Raw genomic sequence first — 27,529 nt, forward strand, 5'->3', positions numbered from 1 at the left:
GTCGTGATCCTAACTGACCTAAGACAGGGAATTTTTACTAGGATTAAATGTCAGGAATTGTGAAAGCCTGAGTTTAAATGTATTTGACTAAGGTGTATGTAAACTTCCGACTTCAACTGTAAATCAGGGTAGTGTTCATTCGGCCAAAAAAATAAACTGATACAGGGGGTGACTTCCTGAACTTGTTAGATAAAAAAAACTTCCGTTGCGTGCCCTAATGAACACATCCCAGGTATGCTGTGCCTTTCCGGAAGCTAAATGCAACAGTCTTTGAACAAACATCACACTGGCCAAGCCATGTCTCTGATGATGGCTGGTGGACAGAGATTTTTAAAATGACCGCTGTGTGGAGTAGAGATGATCTTCGTGTGGAGATGACTAGAGGATAGAGTGATGACGTTTGTCTAAGTGTTCCTTTTCTTGCCCTCCGGCTCACGGGGTGAGTGCTCTAAAAAACGTTACGAGAGCTTGACCGCAATCTTCTGGTCCTTCTTCATCATCCTTTGAACCTCCTTCTCCATCTTCTTCCTCTGCTGCTCCATGGAACGCTTTTCTCTCTCAGCCATCTTCTGTTGTCTGGTAGACAGGGAAACACAAAAAGGTGTGAGTTTAAAGGATTGCAACAAACCTCATTACTAAGCTTTTTGAGAGAGCAAAGGTGATAGTTCAGGAGGTAGAGAGAGAAAAAACAAAAAACTCAAAAAGTACTGCCAACCAAGTTTCCCTGAAGTCCCTGAAATTTCTGTGTGCAAATAATGCCTTTCTTTCATGTTGACTTTATGCTGAACATTCTTAATATACTGCCACCTGCTGGATAACAACTAAACTTGCAGATCTCTTGACAATATGACAGTAATAGGACACTGAACATGACAGGATTGTCACATTGAACTAGGGCTGTCCCCGACAATTCATCTGGTCCAAATTTTTAAACGTGTTTTCCCCCATAAAATGACACATCCTATGTGTTTTAAATCAAATCAACTATATGTACTGAGCTTGGCTGATGCTTTAAGCACACCGTTTGATGAAATAGTTCAAAGACACACAAATGACTAAAGGGAGTACGACCGCATTTGATTTGATTGTGTAGGGCTGGGTTCAGACTTGCGGCACTGGTTACATTTTTTTTACAGTGAGTGACTGTGACTCACCTCCCTGCTGCAGTGACCACAGAACATCAATCTATTGCTTATTTTTTTTGCTGAAGCTACAACATAATTACAGCCATTTCTGACAAAGGTTCTGGTACCGAAATCCTTCATTTGTTTAGGAAAAACATTCCCTATTCCCCTCAACCCTTGCTCTATTTACGTGACAAATGTATGCGTCGCATGCGTGTGACCACTGGGGACTGACCTATACCATAATCACATCAATAACTTGGATAACAAACTCCAATATTGGAGGTCAAGAAAAGTTTTTTTTTAGTAAAGCCTTTATTACAGCAAAGACTCAAAAACAGTCGCATTCATTCATGAATGCAATTTCCAAAATGAAACGGTTTATTTATTGTTTACGCCAATTACTCAAGGAATGCTTTATTTTAAAACGAAAATGCTGGATTGCATCTCAAATCATGAATGACTCGTATGCTGTGTGATGACATGAATGAATGATTAATGGATACAGTAGCCTACAGAAGTATTTAAATACAGGCCTAAGTAAGTTACCGTATTAAGCCTAAACAGGATGCACTCTTAGGCCTACGGTGGTTATACAAGGATGTTATTTAAACTTACTAATGATAATGACATTACTTATAATAATAATAATAATAATAAGGATGATCATAATAATAATAACAATAAGGAGATCAAGAAAAAAAAGTGTTATTACAAATATTATTTCTTCTGACAATTTGGAACAGTATAAACAATAAAATAATACCAGAGGCTGTTCTAACGGGGGAAAAAGTGTAAAGCTTTTATGACAGCATAGCAAAGATTAAAAACAGACGAATGTGAAATTGTTTATCTGACATGTGGTTGCGTGAGGCTTGGTGCTGACGGAATGGACAGGCTATTAAACAAACACACAAAAAAAAGCATCAAAGCAGGATCTGTCTTATTTCTGTTGATATATATGGATTAAATAATCAGTGGCAAGAAGTCACAAGGATGTGAACCCTGTGGAATCACCTGGATTTATGCTTAAATTAGTCAAGTTTGATCATCTAAGTCACAACAAGACAAAAATAGTGTGCTTAAGCTAATAACACAAATGATTGTATTTTTGTCTATATTGAATACATCATTTAAACATTCACAGTGTAGGTTGGAAAAAGTATGTGAACCTCTAGGCTAATGACTTCTCCAAAAGCTAATTGGGGTCAGGAGTCAGCTAAACTGGAGCCCAATCAATGAGACGAGATTGGAGATGTTGGTTAGGAGCTTCCGTTCCCTATACATTTTTTAAATCACTAAATTTGAGTTCGCTATTCACAAGAAGCATTGCATGATGCAAACCATGCCTCAAACAAAAGAGATCTCAGAAGACCTAAGATTAAGAATGGTTGACTTGCATAAAGCCGGAAAGGGTTACCAAAGTACCAAAAGCCTTGATGTTCATCAGTCAACTGTAAGACAAACGGTCTATAAATGGAGAACGTTCAGCACTGTTGCTACTCTCCCTAGAAGTGGCCGTCCTGCAAAGATGACTGCAAGAGCACAGCGCAGAATGCTCAAGGAGGTTAAGAAGAATCCTAGTGTCAGCTAAAGACTTGTTACATGTTAACATCTCTATCGACGAGTCTACGATACGTAAAACACTAAACAAGAATGGTGTTCTTGGAAGGCCACCACGGAAGAAGCCACTGCTGTCCAAAAAAAACAAAACATTGCTGAACATCTGAAGTTTGCAAAAGTGCACCTGGATGTTCCACAGTGCTACTGGCAAAATATTCTGTGGACAGATGAAACTACAGTTGAGTTGTTTGGAAGGAACACAACACAATGTGTGGAGGAAAAAAAGGCACAGCACACCAACATCAAAACCTCATCCCAACTGTAAAGTATGGTGGAGGGAGCATCATGGTTTGGGGCTGCATTGCTGCCTCAGGGCCTGGACAGCCAGCTATCATCGACAGGAAAATGAATTCAAGTTTATCAAGACATTTTGCAGGAGAATGTTAGGCTCTTTGTCTGCCAATTGAAGCGCAACAGAAGTTGGGTGACGCAACAGGACACCGACCCAAAACACAGAAGCAAATCACCAACAGAAAAGCTTCAACAGAAGAAAATACACCTTCTGGAGTGGCCCAGTCAGAGTCCTGACCTCAACCCGATTGAGATACTGTGACATGACCTAAAGAGAGCAGTTCACACCAGACATCCCAGAATATTGCTGAACTGATACAGTTTAGTAAAGAGGAAAGGTCCAAAATTCCTCCTGACTACAGAAAACATTTGGTTGAGGTTATTGCTGCCAAAGGAGGGTCAACCAGTTATTAAAACCAAGGGTTCACATATTTTTCCACCCTGCACTGTGAATGTTTACACTGTGTGTTCAATAAAGACATGAAAACGTGTAATTGTTTGTGTTATCAGTTTAAGCAGACTGTGTCCATTGTTGTGACCTAGATGAAGATCAGATCAAATTTTATGACCAATTGATGCAGAAATCCAGGTATTTCCAAAGGGTTCACATACTTATTCTTACCACATACACATTTAACAGTTAGGCTATTGATTATAGACCTAATTAAGTTGGGGTTTCCTATCGCCTCACTTTTCTTAGAAAATTAAGGCAAGGGCTGTTCTCGTCTCCTAACACCGCTGCTGTCACCAACCATTGTTCTCAACAGTGGTGTAAATTGCTTAAGTAAAAATACAACTTCTCATTTCTGGGGGTATTTATATTTTACACAACTTTTACTTTACTACATCCGAATTGAAAATAATGTACTTTTTACTCCATACAATTTCCCTGACACCCAAAAGAGCTTGTTCCGTTTTGAATGCATGACAGGAAATGGTCTAATTCATGTACTTAACAAGAACATCCCTGGTTAGCCTACTGCCTCTGATCTGGCGGGCTCACTAAACACATGCTTGGTTTGTAAATGATGTCTGAGTCTTGGAGTGTGCCCTAGCTATCCTAAAAAATAAGAATTTAATACGAAAAAATAAATACAACAAAAACAGTACCGTTAACCTCTTGAATCTAGGGGGCACTATTTTTGGAAAAATAACATCCCAAAAAGTAAACGGGCTATTTTGTCAGGACAAGATGCTAGAATATGCATATAATTGACAGCTTAGGATAGAAAACACTCTAAAGTTTCCAAAACTGTAAGAATATTGTCTGTGAGTATAACAGAACTGATATTGCAGGCGAAAGCCTGAGAAAAATCCAATCAGGAAGTGACTCTTATTTAGAAACCTCTGCGTTCCTATGCGTCCCTATTGAGCAGTGAAAGGGATATCAACCAGATTCATTTTTCTATGGCTTCCCTAATGTGTCTAGTGTCACAATACATAGTTTCAGGCTTTTATTTTGAAAAATGAGCCTGAACGTCAACATTGCGTCAGTGGTCAGCTGAAGTCTCTCTGTTTTGTGCGTAAAGGCCATTGTTTCTCTCTATCCTACTAAGAAGCCACCAGTCCCGGTTGATATATTAGCGAATAGATATTTGAAAAACACCTTGAGGATTGATTATAAACAACGTTTGCCATGTTTCTGTCGATATTATGTAGCTAATTTGGAATATTTTTCAGCGTTTTCATGACCGTAATATCCGGTCGATTTCTCAGTCAAACGTGAAGAACAAACGGAGCTATTTCGCCTACAAAAATAATATTTTTGGAAAAAAGGAACATTTGCTATCTAACTGGAAGTCAAATGAGTGAAAACATCCGAAGCTCAAAGGTAAACGATTTAATTTGATTGCTTTTCTGATTTGTGACCAGGTTGCCTGCTGCTAGCTAGGCATAATGCTATGCTAGGCTATCAATAAACTTACACAAATGCTTGTCATGCTTTGGCTGTAAAGCATATTTTCAAAATCTGAGATGACAGGGTGATTAACAAAAGGCTAAAATGTGTTTCAATATATTTCACTTGTGATTTCATGAATAGGAATATTTTCTAGTAATATTTATGTGCGTTGCGTTATGCTAATTAGTGTCAGTTGATGACAACGCTCCCGGACCCGGGATGGGTAGTATCAAGAGGTTTAAGTTATCTTTTACAATTGGGTACTTTTGCCACCACTGGTTTTCAACACCAATATGCTGTTTAACGTTGATATTACTCACATAGCCTAGGAAAAGGCGCCAATTCAACAGCGCACTGATGTGTTTCCGCAGAGAGCGACCGCTGTCGCGGGAGAAAGCACATTTGTTATAAAATAATAATTGTTATTAGTGTCGCACCACTGTTCTTACGTAATATAACCATATACATTTCCAGTAGAACAAATGTGATGGACTGTGCCATCCCCACAGCCTCCACACAGTCCACTCAGACAGGCGCAAATCTGACAGGTGTCTTATACACCATGATTCATTTTGTTTTGCTACTGATCGTCTAAAGAAATCTCAGTCGACCTACAGCCTATTGCCCAAACAATCGACCAGTCGACTAACTCAGTGCCTCTGCTTGACATCATGGGAAAATCAAAAGAAATCATCAAAGACCTCAGAAAACCAATTGTAGACCTCCACAAGTCTGGTTCATCCTCCTAGAGATTAATGTACTTTTGTGCGAAAAGTGCAAATCAATCCTGGAACAGCAAAGGACCTTGTGAAGCTGCTGGAGGAAACAGGTAAAAGCGTATTTATATCCACAGTAAAAACGAGTCCTATAGACATAACCTTAAAGGCCGCTCAGCAAGGAAGAAGCCACTGCTACAAAATCTCCATAAAAAAAGCCAGACTATGATTTGGCACATGGGGACAAAGATCATACTTTTTGGAGAAATGTCCTCTGGTCTATAGAACTGTTTGGCCATAATGACCGTTATGTTGGGAGGAAAAAGGGGGAGGTTTGCAAGCCGAAGAACACCATCCCAACCGTGAAGCACAGGGTGGAAGCATCATGTTGTGGGGGTGCTTTGCTGCAGGAGGGACTGGTGCACTTCACAAAATAGATGGCATCATGAGAAGGAAAATTATGTGGACATATTGAAGCAACATCTCAAAACATCAGTCAGGAAGTTAAAGTTTGGTCGCAAATGGGTCTTCCAATGACCCCAAGCATACTTCCAAGTTGTGGCAAAATGGATTAAGGAAAACACAGTCAAGGTATTGGAGTGGCCATCACAAAGCCCTGACCTCAATCCTATAGAAAAGTTGTGGGCAAAACTGAAAAAGGATGTGCGAGGATGGAGGCCTTCAAACCTGACTCAGTTACACCAGCTCTGTCAGGATGGGCCAAAATTCACCCAACTTATTGTGGGAAGCTTGTGGAAGGCTACCCGAAACGTTTGACCCAAGTTAAACAATTTTAAAAGCAATGCTACCAAATACTAATTGAGTGCATGTAAACTTCTGACCCACTGGGAATGTGATGAAAGCAATAAAAGCCGAAATTAGCATTCTCTACTATTATTCTGACATTTCACATTCTTAAAATAAAGTGGTGATCGTAACTGACCTAAGACAGGCAATTCTTTACTAGGATCAGGTCAGGAATTGTGAAAAACTGAGTGTAAATGCATTTGGCTAAGGTGTATGTAAACTTCCGACTTCAACTGAATCCTTGAGAGTCTATGTATTCCCAATACACAAATATATCAGGAGCCATATCTACATGGTATAGGTCTCAAAAATATTTTCAAAAACGGAATTGCATTTAAAATATTCTCTAGACCCCTCAAACTCAAATCTGAACCTCGAAGTAGAGGGCTGCCTGTGGGTCCCGACAGAGATCATTGCGGTGAGGTCAGCCTTTTTCATGCTGTGGGTGGGAGTAGGCAGACAGATGACTTCTGGATTAAATTATATGTTGTTGCACAGATTATTTGGAAACGGTCATCGTTCTTCTTTGTATGCGTTGGCCTTCCTATTGTATTAAAAGCACATCTTTGTCACATTCACACACACTCAGAATTCGCTGCTTCAACTTTAGCAATGTATCTCTCATCTAGTTGGGCGTGAGATCAAGCACGACTCGTACACAAAAGTATGTGGATTTTGCTATTTCCACCACACTCGTTGCTGACAGGTGTATAAAAACCAAGCACACAGCCACGCATTATCCATAGACAAACATCGGCAGTAGAATGGCCTTACTGAAGAGCTCAGTGACTTTCAAAGTGGCACCGCCATATGATGCCACCGCCATATGATGGGAGTAACAAGGGCTCAGCCGCAAAGTGGTAGGCCACAGAAGCTCACAGTGCTGAAGCGCATAAAAATTGTCTGTCCTCAGTTGCAACACTCAATACCGAGTTCCAAACTGCCAAGGGAAACAACGGCAGTACAAGAACTGTTCGTCGGGAGCATCATGAAATGGGTTTCCATGGCCAAGCAGCACCACACAAGCCTAAGATCACTATGCTCAATACCAAGCATCGGCTTGAGTGGTGTAAAACTCGCCACCATTGGACTCCGCAGCAGTGGAAACGCATTCTCTGGAGGGATGAATCACGCTTCACCATCTTGCAGTCCGACGGACCCATCTGGGTTTGGCGGATACCAGGGGAAAGCTACCTGCCACAATTCATAGTGCCAATTGTTTAGTTTAGTGGAGGAGGAATAATGGTCTGGGGCTGTTTTCCATGGTTCGGGCTAGGCCCTTTAGTTCCAGTGAAGGGAAATCTTAACACTACAGCATATAGTGACATTTCTAAACAATTCTGATCTTCCAACTTTGTGGCAATATTTTGGGGAAGGCCCTTTCCTGTTTCAGCATGAAAATACCCCCATGCAAAAAGCGAGGTCCATACAGAAACGGTTTGTTGAGATCGGTTTGGAATAACTTGACTGGCCTGCACAGAGCTCTGACCTCAACCCCATTGAACACCTTTGGGATGAATTGGAACGCCGACTGCGATCCAGGCCTAATCGCCCAACATCAATGCCCGACCACACGAATGCTCGTGTCTGAATGGAAGCCTCAACAACGTTCCAACATCTAGTGGAAAACCTTCCAAGAACAGTAGAGGCTGTTATAGCAGCAAATGGGAGACCAACCCCATATTAATGCCCATGAGTTTGAAAAGATGTTCGATGAGCAGGTGTCCACATACTTTTGGTAATGTAGTGTATATGTGTGGTCTCATTGAAATAGAGTAGGCTGCCAATGCATGGGTGGAGAATCACTGGCAGTTATCTTTCCAAGGAAATGTACTACATGAATATGATTAGGCTATTGTTCACTACATTGCCTATAAATACATATTTCTAACCCATATTTGTCTCAGTCTGAAAATTCTCCCACTTCTAAAAAGGTAGGCTATAAAAATAGCTCAAGAGAAAGTGCAAGTCTCTCTACGTCTAGCATATTGGCTGATAGCCCACTATTACTGATAGCTTAATATAAACGGGCCACTTGTGGCTGAGAAGTGAGCTGCGTACATACGCCTAAAATAACATCACAAGACAGCGGTTGGGTTCAGAACCAGTTATGCGGATAGCAGTTGGGAGCAGGAGGAAGAAATCAGTCCCGCACAGACTACGTCGAAGCCAGTTCCACTGCTCCCCCCCCATTCTTCCCCTCCAATCAGGGTCTGATTTAGACCTGGGACACCAGTTAGGTGAAATTCATTGTCAGGTAAAACAGAAAACCAGCAGGCTCTGGACCTGTAGTGTAAGATTTGAATACCCTTGCTCTTCACATTATTAAAAATGCTATCACCTGAGCACCAAATCGGCCTCCCAGGCAGCATCTGACGACTCATCCTCCCAGGCGTTGGCGTCCTCATGCCAGGTATCCATGTCTCCAAGCTCAGACTGTGGGACAGAGGAGGAGGACAGGAATGCAGTCAGGACACGGTCGCTGACACAGTATAGGATGGCAGTGGGACCTAATCTCCATTAGCAACTATTCTTCACAACACTATAAAACCTTTATTCAACATGAATACAGAGAATTGTGGCCCTGGAGGACTTGTGCACTCCTGGGAATGAACAATGTCAGAGCACTGGTCCAACTAAAACAGACATTTGAGATGGTGAACTAAAAAGAGACTCAGACTTCCTCATATTGCTATAGAGAGATGGTCTGTAATCCTTGAAACAAGAAATTGGACAGGCGTTGTCTAGCTGCTCCGTTTTTTGGTGGCTGAGGTTTTGAAATCTGGACAGTGGATAGAGCAGTACCATCTCTCTCAAAGCCCCTCACCAGCCCGTCCCCTTTCAAAAGACACCGGTTTACAACTATTTCAGAGATTAGCAGTGTGCATTAGAACATTCAAGTTAAAAACCCCACCCTAACTTCAAACACCACCCCTGCAAAAATCAGTATTCATCAAAATAATAAGTACCGCTAATCCACCGTACAAGGAGATAGAGATTCAATTAAGGCAACCTACTCCATAGTTTTAAAGTGAAAGTTATAGAACATTTTCCAAATTAAGGGAAAGAAAGCAAAACTGAAATATCATAATTGGATAATTCTCCACCCCCCTGAGTCTATACTTGGTGGAAGCACCTTTGGCAGCCATTACAGCTGTGTGTGAATAACTTGGAATAAGATTCTACCAATTTTGCACAACTCTTAGGGCAATATAAATCCATTGTTTTCGTCAAAATTGCTCAAGCTCGTTACATTTGGTTGGAAATCTTTGACGGACAGCAATATCCCAAAAAACTGGTATCAGATTTTCAAGCAAATTTCATTCAGGACTAAAAAGTATTTCTAGTGGGTCTATCCCACAGTCAGGTTTTCAGAAAACTGAATGCAACAACATTGCATTCATTCCATATTACTGGCCTGTATGACAAAGTGGAAATAAATACACCTGTGTACATTTTATAAAAAAATACAATTTAAAAATAAGAAATAATCCACTCCAAATGATCCATTATGTTTGCAACAAGGCTGATAAGTAATATTAAAAACTACAGGATTGGGTCAAATCCAATACAACACAGAGTGAAACCCTCTATATTTTCAAGTAATGTGGTGGCAAAATTTTATGGGTATGCTTGTCATCAGCAGGGACTGCAGAGTTTGTCAGGATAAAAAAAGTTTGCGGAAAACCCGACTCGGTCTTCTGTAAACCTAAACCTGAGATACATTTTTTCAGCGAGACAATTACACACATTTTAATGCCAAAGACACACCAGAATGGCTTTCCAAGAGGTGCTGAGTGTCCTGTGTGGTCTAGTCTCAGTCCTGACTTTAATCGGCGTAAAATAATCCAAGTTTAAATATTGCTGTCTGTAAATGATCCCCAACCAAATGTTATGAGTTTGAGCAATTTTAACAAAAACAATGGATATAAACTCAGCAAAAAAAGAAACGTCCTCTCACGGTCAACTGCGTTTATTTTCAGCAAACTTAACATGTGCAAATATTTGTATGAGCATAACTAAATTTAACAACTTCCACAGACATGTGACTAACATAAATGGAATAATGTGTCCATGAACAAGGGGGGGGGGTCAAAATCTTGAGATTGTCTGCAATGACAACAAGCTCAGTCCGATGATGCTGTGACACGCCGCCCCCAAACCATGACGGACCCTCCACCCCCAAATCGATCCCGCTCCAGAGTACAGGCCTCGGTGTGACGCTCATTCCTTCGACGATAAACGAGAATCCGACCATCACCCATGGTAAGACAAAACCGCGACTCATCAGTGAAGAGCACTTTTACCAGTCCTGTCTGGTCCATCAACGGTGGGTTTGTGCCCATAGGCGACATTCTTGCAGGTGATGTCTGGTGAGGACCAGCCTTACAACAGGCCTACAAGCCCTCAGTCCAGCCTCTCTCAGCTGATTGTGGAAAGTCTGAGCACTGATGGAGAAATTGTGCGTTCCTGGTGTAACTCTGGCAGTTGTTGTTGCCATCCTGTACCTGTCCCGCAAGTGTGATGTTCGGATGTACCAATCCTGTGCAGGCGTGGTCTGCCACTGCGAGGACGATCAGCTGTCCGTCCTGTAGCGCTGTTTTAGGCGTCTCACAGTAGGGATATTGCAATGTATTGCCCTGGCCACATCTGCAGTCCTCATGCTTCCTTGTAGCATGCCTAAGGGCACATTCACGCATTTCTTTTGGTGTTTTTCAGAGTCAGTAGAAGGCCTCTTTAGTGTCCTAAGTTTTCATAACTGTGATCTTAATTGCCTACAGTCTGTAAGCTGTTAGTGTCTTAACGACTGTTTCACAGGTGCATGTTCATTAATTGTTTATGGTTCATTGAACAAGCATGGGAAACAGTGTTTAAATCCTTTACAATGAAGATCTGTGAAGTTATTTGGATTTTTACTAATTATCTTTGAAAGACAGGGTCCTAAAAAAGGGACGTTTCTTTTTTTGCTGAGTTTGTTGCCCTAAGAGTTGTGTAAAGTTGTTAGAATCTCATTCCAAATTATTAACAGCTGCGCTGTCTAAAAAAAATATCTAATTTTAGATTACATTTTATGGCAACAAAATGTGAGAAAAAAAGCTCAAGAGGGTGTAAACTTTCTATAGGCACTGTACTCTGGGCGATGCTACACAAACTCACAGATGGCTGAATGAAGGAGGTGTCCTGAGTGGCTGCCAGTCTGCTGGAGAAGCCCGCACTGCCATCGGGTACCACGTAGTTGAGTGGCTCCCTCTTCTTCAGTACAATCTAGGGTGGGGACAGAGAGAAAAGAGACAAGTTAAAACTACTAAGACTCAACAATATGATATGGCGCGACTACAAGCAGCAGTGTGGCCAGCGATATTGTCGACAGAGTGTGAGGCAAGAGGCTGCACTCTTCATCACCAAAACAAATACTGTTAAGCATCAGTGCATGTGCACGGGAGTTTGCTTAGCCCTCTCATGCCATGTGATAGCTCGGTGAAAACAAAATGTTGTACAGTGCAGCCTCGCCCTTTAGACAATTTATGTTTGTGTTGGGAGTTACCCTGCTCCTCCCTTCTGGTAAAAGTATATTGCTGAGTCTACCTTTAATTAGTGTTGAGAAATGCACTTTAAGTTGGAATCCATAATTTGTGAAAATGCCTCATCCATTTGGGATATTTCAACAAAGAAGTTAAGTCAAACAACAAACACCTTTTCCCCCTTGGACATCATTGCATGCACATATAATACTAGAGTATGTGCAGTACTGCATTTTTTTTTTATCATGCTGTCTGACACTCCCCTCCTGAGTTTCATCAACTAAACAAAACAAACACAACAACAAAAGACACTGGGGCGAACAGTGGCACAGATTTCAGCTTTAAATGAAGACCCAGCCTACTTTCTGTGTTTTCCTGATGGTGGGAGCCATGTCTTTGAAGTAGTCTGGTTCCACTTCCTCGCCGGACTGTGGTGGCACATTGCCATTACCGCCCTCAATCTTGATACTTGTGGGACCATCTTCATCCCACGAGCTCCATTCTTCAATTTCTGCCTGCACAGGGTTTGGTCAAATAATGATGAAAATAAAGAGAAAGGATTTAAGTGTGCCACAAAGTAAAAATTGACTGTTGGTTGCACAATAAATGCTTGATGATGTAATTAATGACAATAGGGGGGAAAAAGGTTTGTTAGGGATGTAAAGCGAATCGACTAAGCACTTACAGCATATTATTGCTAACATGATGCATCTTATAAACTTGTATATCACTGACCGGTTTGGGTACTGATGAAAAATCAACCGTCGTTGGAAGAGATATCTGATCCCCACTTAGCTTACGCAACCTCCCAGATCTATGTCAAAACAGGAAATGTGCTTACCGTCAAAACTGTGGGCCACCACAAAAACAGACATTTTTAGAGCAAAGGCATTCCATGGGAAGCAATTTTCACATGCAAATAGAATTTGATTTCTATGCTAATGTATTTGGTAGTGCTCAAGGAATGGCATTCTATATCATTAATTTCAACATTAAGTAAAGTGACTGGAAAGCTTACAGACTACGGCTGTCAGATTTGACCGAATCTGACACGGCAAAGGGTTCTAGATCAGTTTTGCTTCTTTCAATTCAACATAATGGTTGTTCCTTACCTGCATATTAACCTTCTGAAGAATGAAAGGAAGGTTGCAAGCCATGTGCAAATCTTGAAAAGGCGAAACTGAGAGATGGCCATGGTGAAGCTGAGCTAAAAGGAGGACATACCATTATTAGCTAATTTGATTTATAATCAGAATTTTCAAGCAAGACTGTCATCAACATCCATCAAATAAATGAGTAAGTTTGCTAGCTGTAATAGCTTTTGTCATTAGCATAGCTAGAAAGTTAGCTAGCTATTTTCTTCCTGGTTACTACTTCCTCCTGGCAATTTAAAAAGTATCACAGTATGAGTCATAATACCCATAAAACCTAGCAGTCAAACAGGGAAATGGTTCCAATTGTTTTTACACCATTAATGTTTACCATAAGGGATTTTAGATATTAAAAAAAAATAAGGGCTGCGTTTCGTGTAGGCTTATCCTGGCGTGACATTTTGATAACTGTGTAAATCTCTCTAGGACAATGTGACTAACAAAATACCTGCCTGTATTTAACCCCAAAAATGAAATGCTAATTAGCTTCTAATGTGGCCATCATAAAGAACTACAAATGCCAGGATCTGGACGAGACTGCCAAATCGAGGCAAAGGTAAGCATCTCTGGATTAACTATGTTAGCTAAATGTAGTAATGAATAAATTGGCTACATTTCTTTAAATGGGCAATTATGTGAACCGTCTTGTGCAAGTTTTAAATTGACAATGCCTGTTAGCAAATGTGTCAGCTAGAGATGATGTGTAGGAGCTTGCAGGGATTTGTAGTTTAGCATGTCGTCTACTTTGATGCTACTTAGCATTTTCAAATCTGAGAGTAAATAGTTGTGCTGTTATTTTTATTGATTTGGCCAAAGCTTTTGATACGGTAGACCATTCCATTCTTGTGGGCCGGTTAAGAAATATTGGTGTATCTGAGGGGTCTTTGGCCTGGTTTGCTAACTACTCTCAGAGTGCAGTGTATAAAGTCAGAACATTCGCTGTCTCAGCCACTGCCCATCACCAAGGGAGTACCCAAAGGCACATCACTGAACTCTATACTCCTCTGTAAACTGGTCATCTCTGTATATCTGTCACAAGACGCACTGGTTGATGCTTATTTATAAAACTCTTAGGGCTCACTCCACCCTATCTGAGAAATCTACTGCAGCCCTCATCCTCCACATACAACACCCGTTCCGCCAGTCACATTCTGTTAAAGGCCCCCAAAGCACACACATCCTTGGGTCGCTTGTCTTTTCAGTTCGCTGCAGCTGGCGACTGGAACGAGTTGCAAAAACACACTCAAACTGGACAGTTTTATCTCAATCTCTTCATTCAAAGAGTCAATCATGGACACTCTTACTGACAATTGTGGCTGCTTTGCGTGATGTATTGTTGTCTCAACCTTCTTGCCCTTTGTGCTGTTGTCTGTGCCCAATAATGTTTGTGCCATGTTGTGCTGCTGCCATGTTGCTACCATGCTGTTGTCAGCAAGGTCTCTCTTTATGTAGTTGTCTCTTGTCGTGAAGTGTTTTGTCTTAATTATATCCCAGCCCCCGTCCACACAGGCCTTTTGGTAGGCCGTTATTGTAAATAATAATTTGTTTTGACTTGCCTAGTTAAATAATGGTTAAAAAATAAATGTATTGATAAGTCACATTGTCCGAGAGATTTCCATGGTTATCAAAACGTCACGCCAGGGTAAGCCTACACGAAACAACCCTTAATGAACTGTTTCGAAAATCTCTATGGGTAAAATTTCTGTTTGAAGAACTATTGGAACCATTTCCCTGTTTGAACGCTAGGTTTTATGGATATTATGAGACCACCGTGGGGCTCAATTTCTGCATCATCTAATGCACCCATTCAAAACAACTGAGAACTCATACAAATACGAGCTCAAATCATGCAGGTCGGAAAGTCGAAACTCAAGAAAGAGGTCCGAGTTCCCGAGTTGGAAATCCGAGTTGGATTACGGTTCATATCGATTTTCCATTGAAGATCGTTTATTTCTGGATTCCGAGTTGTTTTGGACGCAATTAAGTCTGAGATTTCAGAGTTCCCAGTTGTTCTGAACGCGGCATTCTAATCAAGTCTAGGTAACGTTAGATATATTTTTGGGGGTCTGAAACGGATATAGACAGTGTGTTCATTGTTAAAATACAGACACTCACCGTACAGCTCAATATACTTGCTTAGCTGACAGCTGTCGAATCAGATGTGGTCGTCCCCAGAATTCATGTGTTTAGCTAGCTAGCGCTAACTTAGCAAAACAGCATACCGATATGCAACGTATTTTTCCTTGTAAATTTCACTCTCGAAACAATACACTTGCAATAATGACACCAGTCATATCACAAGCATATGTGTCTAACAGCTGCTACCTAGCATCCGTTCTCATTATTTATTCCATAAATATTTGTCGCTTCTTCATTGCCTCATGGCTGCCATCTTGAAACTGGGGAGAGGATGTGGAACCAAAGCCGGGGCAAGAGGCACACTAAGTATCTCTGGGCTATGGTAGGCGTTGGCCTTCTGCCCCCCAGTGGTAGAACATATCATAGGACTTTGGCTTTATTTGAGCTGTTCTGTGAAATGTTATAGGCATAAAAAAAACGCATTTGTTTAATAAAAGTATAAATGTCACCCAGGCAAACTATGGATTTATTATGAGTAAAACAATTAGGACCATTAACCAGTGGTGTAAAGTACTTAAGTACAAATACTTGAAATTACCACTTAAAGTCGTTTTTTGGGCTATCTGTACTTTACTATTTATATTTTTGCCAACTTTTACTTCACGACTTTCCTAAAGAAAATCATGTACTTTTTACTCCAACACATATTACTGAGTGTTGGAGTGTGCCCCTGGCTATCCGTCAATAGAACATGTAAGGAATTTGAAATGGTTTATATTTTTACTTTTGATACTTAAGTACATTTGAGCAATTCCATAATTACAAAATTACAAATTATTTTAATCGAAGTGGGCGAAGTATTTTGAATATTTGGGGCGTAGTCATCCATACAAACTGGCCAATGAGCTGACGAAGTACTTGGACGTGGTAGATTTGAAAGTGTGTTATAAACAGACAGACTGACGTTGTTGGTTTTTTTTTTTAGCTGGGAAGTGTAATTATTTCACGTGAAACTACATTTGATAAAAAGGTGAGATGCGTTTTAATCTAATGTGCGATTTTGTGATTTTGATTTCTTTATAGCTTTGTTTCCTTGCAAATCTTTGTGCTACGGCATACGCCATAATCCGGTAGCTAACTAGCTAGAACTAGTAGCTAACGCGTTATTAGCTAAGCTAGCTTTTCTTTGGCTAGACGAGATGCAAATGGTTAGCTAGCTAAGGACGTTAATTTAGCAACACATATCCCAGCGAGCTGGTTATTTACATCAGGGTCCGTTGTATGCTTGTTGATTCACACATCAGGAGTATATATCGCACTATAGCGTAGATGTCATATGTGTGAATAGCTAGCTAGGCTTACAGTCAGTAACTGCCTCAATATCCATTAGCTAACTTATCGACGGTGACGTTAGCTACATTCTTTGCAGCGATGTTGGAGGAGGAACATACCGACAGACAGCACCAACTTGCCATGTTGTGTCAGAAGCTCGACCGAATTAAAACAAGATGTCTAATCGAAGGTAATAAAACCATTTAATTCGTTCCATGGCGAAGACAACATGCCTCATATATTGTACATAATGATATGCCCATATAAGACCACTGAGTTTGCAAACGGTCACTCACTGTCTTTTTTTCCTCCCATTTTCATGCAGATGACACTGATAATATCAACCAGGCCATTGGCTCCAATTCGCCTGAAACGTGTCTCGCATATCTGATGGTCTTGGAGAAGAAAGGAGACCCTCACTTGGATGCTAGTCATCTCACAAAGCTTACAGACTTCTATACCCGTGTATTCTCAACTATGCCACTGGGAAAACACTGCCAAAATGAGAGCTATGCCAAAATGCTGGTCAGATTTGCAGAGCTGAATGTGTGAGTGAACCATGATCATGCTGTACCATGAGAGGCTTGAGCTTTGTTTTGCAACATGTTCCTCTGTTGACTGTACGTAGCTACATCGGCTAAATACAAAGTGTGGTGTGTATTAATAATATTAAAGTGGCAATCTAGGATTTGGGAAAACTACAAAGTGGCCACATTGCCACTTTTTGGTTAACAGCTGAGTGATAAGGCTAGCAAAAAGGTAACCATTCTCAAATTCACAGATGCAAGGACTGACCATCCATGAGCTCAAAATAATAGTTCTATCCATATGTTGAAGCTATTCAGTGTTTGTTTACAATTACATGGTTTACAAATAATGGAAGTGAAATACGTTTAGATGTTGAGGTCTCTGACGGATTCTGACAGTTGAACTAAGCTCTGGAGGCATTTATACTGGTAAATTATTTTATTCAAAAAAACCAATGGCTTATTTCAGAATTTAAGTCTAAAAATGTATGTACCAATCCCAGATTGCCCCTTTAACCGACAACCTTTTGGTATTTATTTATTTCCTTCACATTGTCGAATGAGTCCTTTAATTTCTTTCAGAATTCAAGACCCCAGTGGGGCAGAGGGCAACTTCAATGTTGCGACTACACACTGCCAGGATTTCGCTTTTGTCCACATTGCACACGCTCAGTTTGAACTGTCTCAAGGTAGAGAGATGTACAACTATCTTTGGTTCGACTGGCATAGATGATTTATACACACAGGCAACACAATTTGGGTTATTTATTCAACTTTGGCTCCATGGTTTTACCAGCTTTTTCATATTCACCCAATACAACTATTGAATCTCTAACATGTTACTCATATCATGCCAATGATGAATGCATCAGTCCAATCTGTGAAACTCCCATTCAGGAACTCCATACTGCTGCAGGAAGGTATTATTGGTATCTAGTCAGTAAGATTCTTATTTCTTTACTATCCCATCTCAAAAGGCAACACAAAGAAAAGTACTTGGATACTTCAGAGGGCAATTGAACTGAATGCCAAACCCAATGACCTGCTGGAGGCTGCTATGCAGAACTTGACACTGGGCAAAGCAGAACTTCTTTCCTCTGAGGATAAGGAAAATGTACCAGGTTAGTTATGTCCAATTTCCAATCCCATTTGAGATCAGTATTAACCGGAAGCCCATTTTCTCTCTTTTTTTAAACTGTCAAAAACAAAAAATAGTATAATACATGAACATGTTTCTTCACCCTAGATTTGAATGAAATCACTATTATGCTACTTTAGGGTTTTAGTACTGTATATTGATTGTCTTAATGTGTTGTTAAAACAATTTTTCTTTCAGTCTCAACTTATAATATAAATGGTTCTGCAAAAAATGGCAAAGAATTTCGCAAAGTCTCCAGAGACTCTGACGGTACAGGCGACTTGCAGCTCTCCAGTATATTTTCTTCGGGGTAAAAAAACAAGTGTTTTTTTTTTGTGTATTTTTTTACAGTGCCATGTTCTCACACCAAGCTTCTCTCTGTTTGGATTTACATTCTTCTATTCTGTCTCGTGAAATTTTTGTTGTTGACACTGTTCTTCTCATTCCCTTAGAACAATGGAACCACGGAATGGACCCCTAGAGGACCAGGCTCCAGCTTGGAGGTCTGGGTCTCAACGAAAGAGAGCCGTTGGCATAGTAAAGTTTGATTTTAGTCTTTTAAAGATTCTACATTCGTTTTTATTAGTAGTAGTTTTAAATAGTGTTGGGGGGGGTTGATACAGTTGCATATCGCAATATTACTTTGGACGATATTGTATCGATACTTTGACTCCATGTATCGATTGTGTTTTTTGCTAGGTAGCGTTAGCTAGCGCCAGTTGGTTGTATCTCTGCCAAAACCTGGGTATTTTTCATCCTGTAGCTTGTTCTCCATCTTTTTAAATTGTTAGCCAACATGTTCGCACTTTTATTTTCATGCCTGATCAAACCTTGTTTTCATTATGGCTCTCTTGTCTCTGCAGCAGACATATAGTGAGCAATATGTTAGGAACATCAAATCGCAATAAAATCGCAGTATCGAATCGCGATACATATAGAATCGTGAGATTCGCAATACATGTCGTATCGGTACCTAAGTATCGTGAGAATATCATATTGTGAGCCCTAGTTTTAAAGTAGTTCCCCCCCCCCATCACTTCTCTGGCTTTAAATCATCTCTTGTTCGTTATTATCCTGCCCTTCTAGCCAGGGAGAGTGCCTGTAGTCCATCGCTCTATCTATGAAATGGATGATGATGACAGTGATGGAAGACAGGTGAAGAGGAGGGAGGCTCTCATCCCAAGTAGCTTGTCCAGGTAAGCATTTTTATTTTTTACCTATTTCAAGGAAACACGTTCAGAACACAGGATTACAAAGCCTAAACTGATGAATGGAACTTTCTTTTAGGCAAACATCTGGTTCAAGTGCCATGTTTACCTTGTCCTCAGCCCAAAAGCGTGTTGAAGATGGAGACTTCCTCAATCTAAAGGTCTGTGAATGAAAATCCCCACTGTTTCAGTTGTAATTATAGATTGCGGGGGGGGGGGTTGTTGAAATAACATGGAGAGCAGAGCATATGATATCTCACATAATCCTATTTTAAAGACGAGTTGATTGGATTGATTTGTTGTTGATGTGCTCTCTCAGACACCGATCATTAGCCCTGAGCCACGCCCATGGGAGGACATGGGAATGGTAGACTCCACCACGACACTGCTGCACAGGCAAGACAGGAGAGATGCCACTAGGGTGGAAGGTGAAAACCGTTTACATTGAAGTGAAGCCATTTTGACCTAGTAGTTGACGGTACAAAAAGCTTGTTTAGTGAAAAGCATTAGTTGGTGCACACCCACATATTCAAAGAGGTGCTCACTAACCGATTGGTAAACTTGTGAGGGAAAAAAAAGTTCCTCACTCATATGTTCTCTGCTGTTTCAATGGTAGATACCACTGACCATATAAACCAGATAATCGGTTCCAACTCCCCTGAGGCTTGCCGGCTCTATCTGACTAAGCTGGAGAAGAGGGGCAATCCTCAGACGGACACCAACCTTCTCCTAAAGCTGAAGGACTGCTATTCCAGAGTCTTCTCCAGACTGCCATTGGGAATGTACAGCAAAAACGAAAGCTATGCCAAGATGCTGGTCCGATTTGCCGAACTCAAAGGGTGAGTGTACTAAAGGATATTTTTGTAAATAAAAAAACATGCATGTATTCAGATGTGTTTCTAGTGTTCTAGAATTGGTTTGTTGGTTTGATGGCTGTCTAAAAATGTCCTCTGTAGTATTGATGATCCAGATGATGCTCGGGACAACTTCATCGTTGTGAGATCCAACTGCAAAGGCTTTGCCTTTGTGCACATAGCACATGCTCAGTTTGAGGTGGCTCAAGGTAGATTGCCCATTTGTATTTGTATCTTACATAAACGATTGTGCGTAATATAGAGTTCTGATACTAAAGAGATTTTTGTTCATATTCTTCCAATAGGTCAGGTCAAGAAAGGCACCTCAATACTACAGAAAGCCCTTCAGGTGAACGCAAAGCCCACTGAACTAATTGAGACGGCAATGCAGAAGCTAAAAGTCGGGAATTACCAGTTTCTCCCCGCAGAAGACCGAGAGAGTGTCCCAGGTAGGTTTCATTTAAATTTAGTCAATTATGCTATGTCTTGGTGGTGTTCGTTAGGGCATTGCAATGGAAAATGTAGTCCCTCTGTTTTCTCCTGTTTGGTACCTAATGAACATGACCCTGTTCATCCTGACTACAAAGTGATAATGGCTTCAAGCTTGCAAACCTGATGTAAGTTTTAGTTGAATAGATTCTTTATACGTGTTTCTTTTTACAGAGCCACAGTCCCACGGGTCATTGAGTCTGTCAAACTATGGTAGAGAGAGGGAGCTGGAGATTCCCGCCCGTTTACCTCTGAGCCAGACACAGCCCAAACCCTCCAGCATGGAGCTGTCTTCAGGGTGGAAAATGCCAGCCCGTGTCAGCCGAGTCGTGTCTCCAGAGGTTTGGCTTGCTATTTTATTTTTGGTGTTACTACTGTGTCATCAACATGAAAAGTGCTAGCATCAAACTCCAATTTAGTTTGTTCATTCTTATGGCTGAGTTAACTACATTTCTGTCTCTCTTTTTGCCTCTGTTTTGACACTTAACACTTGTTTTCATTTGGATTCTTCTATTTTAACCTTTGGGTTTATCTGTGTGTGTTTTTGGTCGTCATCAGGAGAAGCACACCCCTCCTGATCTCAGACCCATTCCACGTCTGGCAGACTCTCTGCCCACCCCATCCCTCCCTCTCCCGTCCAGACTCAACCCACCCGTCACCTGCCAGACGCCCAACTACAAAGACCCCAGGGCCAACTGGTGAGGGGGCTGGAGTGGACATGTATCTGACATAAAAGCTCTTGTGCAATGATCCTAATCACCATAATCTAATGATTCTATTTCAGCTCTTGAGATATATTAGGAAATGGTATTGTCAGTGTTGGGGAAGCTAACCTGAAAATATTACTTCCCACTGCAAGAAGCTGCGCTACAGTAAAGCTACCCTCAATAAAAAATATATATTTTGTTTAACTAAAGTTACTTTGAAAAGGTTACTTTGAGAACTACCTCTTGAAAAATGAGCATATTTTAATCTGAACTGGCATAGTTCAAAGTTAAGACTGTCATCCATCCTGTGACGTGGCTTAAGTAACAGTCACGGCAGACAGTGTGGTGAGATCTGAGTGTGTTTCGTCTTGGAATCAAGAGGAAAGATGGGAAGCAGTGGTGCAGAAAATAGGACTTTCTTTGACATTTCAATTCCCTTTTTTCCTCAGTTACGTTACCCCCGTGGTCAAGAGGAACCCCCCGTTTGCGGCCCCTCTCTCAGCAGCCCATAAAGCCGGCCCTGCCCAGCAGCAGCCGTGCACCCCCCTCAGCCAGGTGTCCTATGCCCAACAGACCCACCAGGTAAACCACAAACGCCATCCATGGGATTTCCCTGATCACTTGAGACGCAGTCAGGTCAGGAGGAACTAACTCATGTCCCTAGCTAGTTATGTTCTCTATTTGTGAGTTTTCTGTTTAAGTTAAAGGCCTATGTCAAATGAAATGTGAACTTGATGGTTGAATGACTCTGCACTTGTCCCTTACTTCAGGGTTCCACCACTGCTCTCTCAAACGAGTCCATCGTGATAAAAGGCAAACAGTTCCTCGTCCTGAAAATGATTGGCCGAGGTGGATCCAGTAAGGTAGGGTCCAGTTGTCTTGTTCATTAAGGCACAATGTAACAAAAGCTCTCAAAAACCTTGTGCAACGGAAAACGAAAGACAGTTACTTGTTGGACATTTTAAGATACCAGGGAAGTACTACAGGTGGTTGGATGGCCGATTAGCCAGCTGGTTTGATGGTAGGTCCTCTGTCATTTCAGGTGTACCAGGTTCTGGACCAACGGAATCAGCTGTTTGCTGTGAAGTATGTGAACCTGGAGGAGGCTGATCCCCAGACAGTGGAGAGCTACAAGAATGAGATCGAGCATCTCAATCACCTGCAGCAGTACAGTGATCAGATCATCAAGCTGTATGATTAGTGAGTGTTCAGTGTTTGCTACTGACTTATTCCGCTAGGGTCTAGCAATAAATTATTTGGATTTTTATAAAAATGCATACACTATACATCCAAAACACAAAAACTGGTGGTACTGATACATACATAAAAATAAAATACATAGTCATATGGCCTACATATAAAAAAAGGAATGATAACAACATAAATCTATTATTTAAGTTTGACATTTTTTTTGTCTCATCGATGTTGTATCAACTCCCAAACGGGAGAGGCGAAGGTCGAGTCGTGCGTCCTTCAAAACATGACCCGCTAGCTAACCTGCACTATTAACACCTGCTCGTTTAACCTGGAAGCCATCCGCACAAATGTGTCAGAGGAAACACCGTTCAACTGACAAGTGAAGTCAGCTTGCAGGGATTAAACCCCGGGCTGTAGTGACGCCTCAACACTGCGATGCACTGCCTTAGACCGCTGTGCCACTCGGGAGGGCCCAACACAATGTATTTCGATTGTGGTCCTCTGTTCCATCCCACTATACATGTCATGGGATTCCCAGTGAGCAGTGCATTTTATCAGTCGAGTTCTCTTGTGTTCCAGTGAAATAACCAACAGCTACATCTACATGCTAATGGAATGTGGTAACCTGGACCTCAACACCTGGCTACGGAACCGTAAAACTGTCAACCCGCTGGAGAGGAAGTTCTACTGGAAGAATATGCTGGAGGCAGTCCAGACCATCCACAAACATGGTTATTATCTCTCCATCTGTCTTGAACTCTGTATCTCTCTTCATCAGTAACAATTGTTTTCTAAGTTCCTCATACCCAAACATTGCGCTCTATAAGAATCTTTTTTAGTTTTTTCAGTTACTTTTTTGTGTGTAGGTATTGTCCATAGTGACTTGAAGCCTGCCAATTTTGTGATTGTGAATGCCTCGCTGAAATTGATCGACTTTGGCATTGCAAACCGCATCCAGCCTGATGTGACAAGCATTATGAAAGATTCTCAGGTAAGAGCACAACCCCCATCTCCAACTGTAGTTCATAATGTATGTATGCATAACCAGAAGCTTGCCAAAATAAGGATATTGATCTTCAAGAAAAATATCCAAAACACAGGTGGGGACCTTGAACTACATGCCCCCTGAAGCCATCAAAGACACTTCATCCCAGCCAGGGAAGGCACGGTTTAAGGTGAGCTGATGTCCCGTCCTTCCAAAACAATGTATTTTTAATTACATGCATATTCCATATGGACTCATTTGTATCAATGCTGGAAGTATATGCATGTGAAATGATGTATAATAAATATTTTTGTTTCTTTGATTCATAGATTAGTACTAAAGGTGATGTGTGGTCCCTTGGTTGCATCATGTACTGCATGACCTATGGGAAGACTCCATTCCAGACCATCACCAACCAGATCACCAAGCTACACGCCATCATTGACCCGACCCATGAGATAGAGTTCCCTGACATTGCAGAGAAGGATCTGCTAGATGTGTTGAAGGTGAGTGATTCCGCTATGTATTTGGCTTTTTGGTTGAGTTTTGATTTACTGTGAATTACATGGATCTGATGGGGATATGTTTTTTGTTTTGTTTTTCTACCACCAGAGGTGCTTGGTACGAAACCCAAGAGAGCGGATTTCCATCGTGGAGCTGCTGGAGCATTCATACCTAAAGCTTCAGTCTCAGCAACAGTCACCTGTGCCAGGTACATAAATGTCCACACATTATGCATATTTTTAACTTATACCTGCCATAATACCAAGTGTTTTTTATTATATTTTATTAATAAGAAAAAGAATTGCAACAAATGTAATTTTGTCTTCTATATCTCCTTTCAGCACCTCCTGACAATAACGATCTGAAGAGGATCCTCAATGAGCTCGCTGCCTTACAGTCTCCCAACAGCATTGCCAGGGCAACTAATGTGAGCATAACAATGTGTGAATTTCAATAATATTCATCTTATTGTCATTTGCTTTTAACTGACTGGCGTCTTCTCTGCAATCGACAGAACTTGGCGAAAATGTGCAACAGTGGTCGAAAACTGGATGCTGCAGGGTGTGTAAAGTCATCCAGCCTGCTCAACTGGAAGATGTGATCTGGCCATGTAGATGCTCCACTGATGGCCTAAAAAAAACCATAGGTGTCAGCAGATGGGACTCCATTTATAGTCTAAGTCGTGCTTTACCCATGCTTCAGCACAACCTGAAAAATACATCCTGCTTGGCAGTACACTGGCCTTGTTTGAAAATGTATCCTTCCTTCCCCTTGAAGTAATCACTGATCTGACATGTCTGGATTGGTGAAAGCTTTGAAGTGGAACCTTTACTTTTATTTTATCCAAGTATGTCAGATCAGTGCTGACACAGAGGATGAGAGGAAAGAAGGAAGCTTTTTAAGCCGGGGTCCATATCTGCCCTACAGCGCTCTACTATCTCCATGTTTTATGTCCTCATGACTTCCCCTTGCTTGCATCTTGACAGATACGAATCTAAACTTTTTTCTTTCTTTTTTTAGACTGACATTTTTTGTGTTTCTTTACTTTACACATTTTACTGTACTCTCAAGCATGTAACTGCAAAAAAATGCTCAAATAAACTAGCTAACTGATGTTTGTTTATTTCAGCTGTCAGTTTCATCTGTGGATAGACAGATATAGTGATTATAGTGTGTATATATATTATATTTATATTATATATATATATATATATTATATAATTCATTCAAGACTTTCAGTTATTTGTATCCTACCAGTGGTCTTGAATGAATTACAGTGAAGCTGCTGAATGGACAAAAGGGGGCATTTTATGTGGAGGGGGGGAATAACCTGCTCTGACAATGTAAAATGGGATGACTTCAACGTATGGTAATAATGCTGTCTCAAATTCATATCAAAACCAACCAAAGGGTTTCAGCACCACATCAGGGACAGCTATGAAAATGGACCAATACTGCGTGCACCATTTTCTATTACCTCCAGCATGACTGTTACATGCTCTTCATGACATGACACCAGACATCTCTCTTTTTCACCTTTTTGCACACAGGAATGGTTTTCACTAGACAGCACAGCCACAAAGTCAACATTGTCTTTTGTAATACTTTGTGAAAACAATAATGAGCTTTTTGGTCTTTAAGGTTAGCAGTGTGGTTAAACAGGTAATTTGTTGTCTTTTTACCTAAGCACAGTACTTGGGGGGGGGTAAAGGGTAAAGGCACCTCAGATTTTATTCTGATAGAGTTGCTGCACCTCATATCTTGAAGGTATTGAATTCCTGCAACTAAATATGAGTACTGGCACCTATTTCAGGTCAAATCAAACACTGGCCTAAAGATGCATTTACAGCCTGGTAAAATTCATAGCTAGGAGGGGTGGGAAAGGGATATGGTATATATTGACAATAATACATTTTATTGGGCAGATGCCTTTCGGGACACTCATAATACATTTTAAAGACATCTTACATCAAATCTGGTACTATATATTAAATCTTTGATTTAGGCCTATAATGAATTAGAATGTTGCTTTATTTACAGGGAAAATATAACATCTTAATAACGATCAGCTTATTTTTTTAATAATATCTGGGTTCTGTCACTTCACATGGTATCATGTGCGGTGAACAGTAGCTATTGCTGTGTAGGTTACTCCACATTAGCTAGCTTGACTCACAAAACTAGCAAAAACAAGTGGGCAAACAAAGCTCACTTCAATTTTTTTCAGTTTCAGGACATTGAGACTGATCAACACCAATGCTGTTTTTATTCAGCACTTTTAGAAATCATGAAACACTCTTCTCCACTTCAATTCGCACTCTCCCTCCATGTCCAGTGAAAAAAAATGGCCTATTACCAGTGTTTTCATATCGTCTAGTTTGAGACTCAAGTTTTGAAATATAAGCAACTCTATGTTATATTAAGGGGAAGGCCTACATTAAGAAAATATGACCTCTTATTGTAAATGAAAATAGGCAAATGCATGAAACAATATTTCCAGTCAGTGTAAATAGCTCATAATTTGTAGAAATGTAATTGAATTGGAAATATAAATATGCCCTGTGCTTTTGCACTATAGTTAGGCCCTATAGGCTATTGATCATTTAATTGATATTACACAATACATGGTAGGTGCACTTGATCACTTGCGCCCAGCAGAGAATTGCACTCTGCTTGCATTTTGACTCATAAAGTGATCTCGACAAATAAAAGGTTGGTGACCACTGTTCCAGTCTATATAGGCTATGGCCTATTATTATTATTATTATAAACTGGGTGATTTGAGCCCTGAATGCTGATTGGCTGACAGCCGTGGTATTTCAGACAGTATACCCCGGGTATGACAAAGCATTTATTTTTACTGCTCTAATTATGTTGGTAGCCAGATTATAATAGCAATAAGGCATCTCAGGGCTTCGTGGTATGCGGCCAATATACCACGGCTAAGAGCTGTATCCAGGCACTCCGTGTTGCGTCCTGCCAAGAACAGCCCTTAGCCGTGGTATATAGGGCATATACCACAACCTCGTACCTTATTGTGTGTATTAGCATACTGTTAGGCAATTCTCTAAATTTCCTTTTAGGGTGTTTTAATATGCAGCATGTAACCTAATACAAAGCTGATCTACTTTGATTGGTCGCCGTGCCAGTGATTAACACTAGAACAGCCTGGCCTCGTTGGACTCACCTTTCAGGCCAATGATGTGTCTTTTGAAAGTAAAAATGCTAGCAGTCTAAATAACAGTGCATTCAGAATGTATTCAGACCCCTTGAGTTTTTCCACATTTAGTTTCGTTACAGCCTTTTTCTAAAATGTGTTAAATATTTTTTCCCCTCGTCAATTTACACACAATACTCCATAATGACAAAGCAAAA

The 27,529-nt window shown here is 40.8% G+C and overlaps 2 protein-coding genes across 5 annotated transcripts; one reads left to right on the forward strand and one right to left on the reverse strand.

The window, feature by feature from the left end:
• On the reverse strand, positions 1–13,184 carry LOC112232538 (receptor-binding cancer antigen expressed on SiSo cells). Its single transcript, XM_024399576.2, has 6 exons — positions 13,096–13,184; positions 12,719–12,797; positions 12,346–12,498; positions 11,619–11,726; positions 8,803–8,897; positions 1–576 (listed from the first exon to the last, which is right to left on the reverse strand). The coding sequence occupies exons 1-6, from the start codon at positions 13,176–13,178 to the stop codon at positions 459–461; spliced, it is 636 nt and encodes a 211-aa protein (XP_024255344.1). The 5' UTR covers positions 13,179–13,184; the 3' UTR covers positions 1–458.
• LOC112232505 (dual specificity protein kinase Ttk-like) lies at positions 13,184–25,277 on the forward strand. Of its 4 annotated transcripts, none has more exons than XM_042313537.1 (25): positions 13,184–13,279; positions 16,643–16,735; positions 16,871–17,093; positions 17,655–17,761; positions 18,050–18,193; positions 18,409–18,520; positions 18,663–18,747; positions 19,297–19,406; positions 19,498–19,579; positions 19,738–19,846; positions 20,035–20,257; positions 20,375–20,481; positions 20,578–20,721; positions 20,936–21,102; positions 21,320–21,459; positions 21,918–22,050; positions 22,239–22,331; positions 22,511–22,668; positions 23,245–23,396; positions 23,532–23,656; positions 23,766–23,840; positions 23,980–24,156; positions 24,263–24,362; positions 24,496–24,581; positions 24,669–25,277. In XM_042313537.1, the coding sequence occupies exons 1-25, from the start codon at positions 13,276–13,278 to the stop codon at positions 24,753–24,755; spliced, it is 3,036 nt and encodes a 1,011-aa protein (XP_042169471.1). In that variant the 5' UTR covers positions 13,184–13,275; the 3' UTR covers positions 24,756–25,277. The 4 variants fall into 4 exon arrangements, with proteins under 4 accessions (XP_042169471.1, XP_042169483.1, XP_042169477.1 ...); XM_042313549.1 differs by lacking the exon at positions 13,184–13,279 and adding an exon at positions 16,101–16,243; XM_042313543.1 differs by lacking the exon at positions 13,184–13,279 and adding an exon at positions 16,103–16,243 and having other exon boundaries at positions 16,628–16,735.
• Positions 25,278–27,529: the final 2,252 nt, after the last annotated feature.

The sequence above is a fragment of the Oncorhynchus tshawytscha genome, linkage group LG03, assembly GCF_018296145.1.
Source record: "Oncorhynchus tshawytscha isolate Ot180627B linkage group LG03, Otsh_v2.0, whole genome shotgun sequence".
NCBI lineage: Eukaryota > Metazoa > Chordata > Actinopteri > Salmoniformes > Salmonidae > Oncorhynchus > Oncorhynchus tshawytscha.

What these genes read in the sequence shown, in the direction of transcription:
- LOC112232538 (XM_024399576.2), bottom strand. Translation starts at nt 13,178, where the DNA reads ATGGCCATCTCTCAGTTTCGCCTTTTCAAGATTTGCACATGGCTTGCA. An exon ending in TTCAGAAGGTTAATATGCAG is followed by an intron (nt 12,798 to 13,095) that starts GTAAGGAACAAC and finishes GTTTTGACATAG; the next exon opens with ATCTGGGAGGTTGCGTAAGC. An exon ending in GAGGCCGATTTGGTGCTCAG is followed by an intron (nt 577 to 8,802) that starts GTGATAGCATTT and finishes CCTGTCTACCAG; the next exon opens with ACAACAGAAGATGGCTGAGA.
- LOC112232505 (XM_042313537.1), top strand. An exon ending in TCCAGTATATTTTCTTCGGG is followed by an intron (nt 18,521 to 18,662) that starts GTAAAAAAACAA and finishes TCATTCCCTTAG; the next exon opens with AACAATGGAACCACGGAATG. An exon ending in ATCCCAAGTAGCTTGTCCAG is followed by an intron (nt 19,407 to 19,497) that starts GTAAGCATTTTT and finishes ACTTTCTTTTAG; the next exon opens with GCAAACATCTGGTTCAAGTG.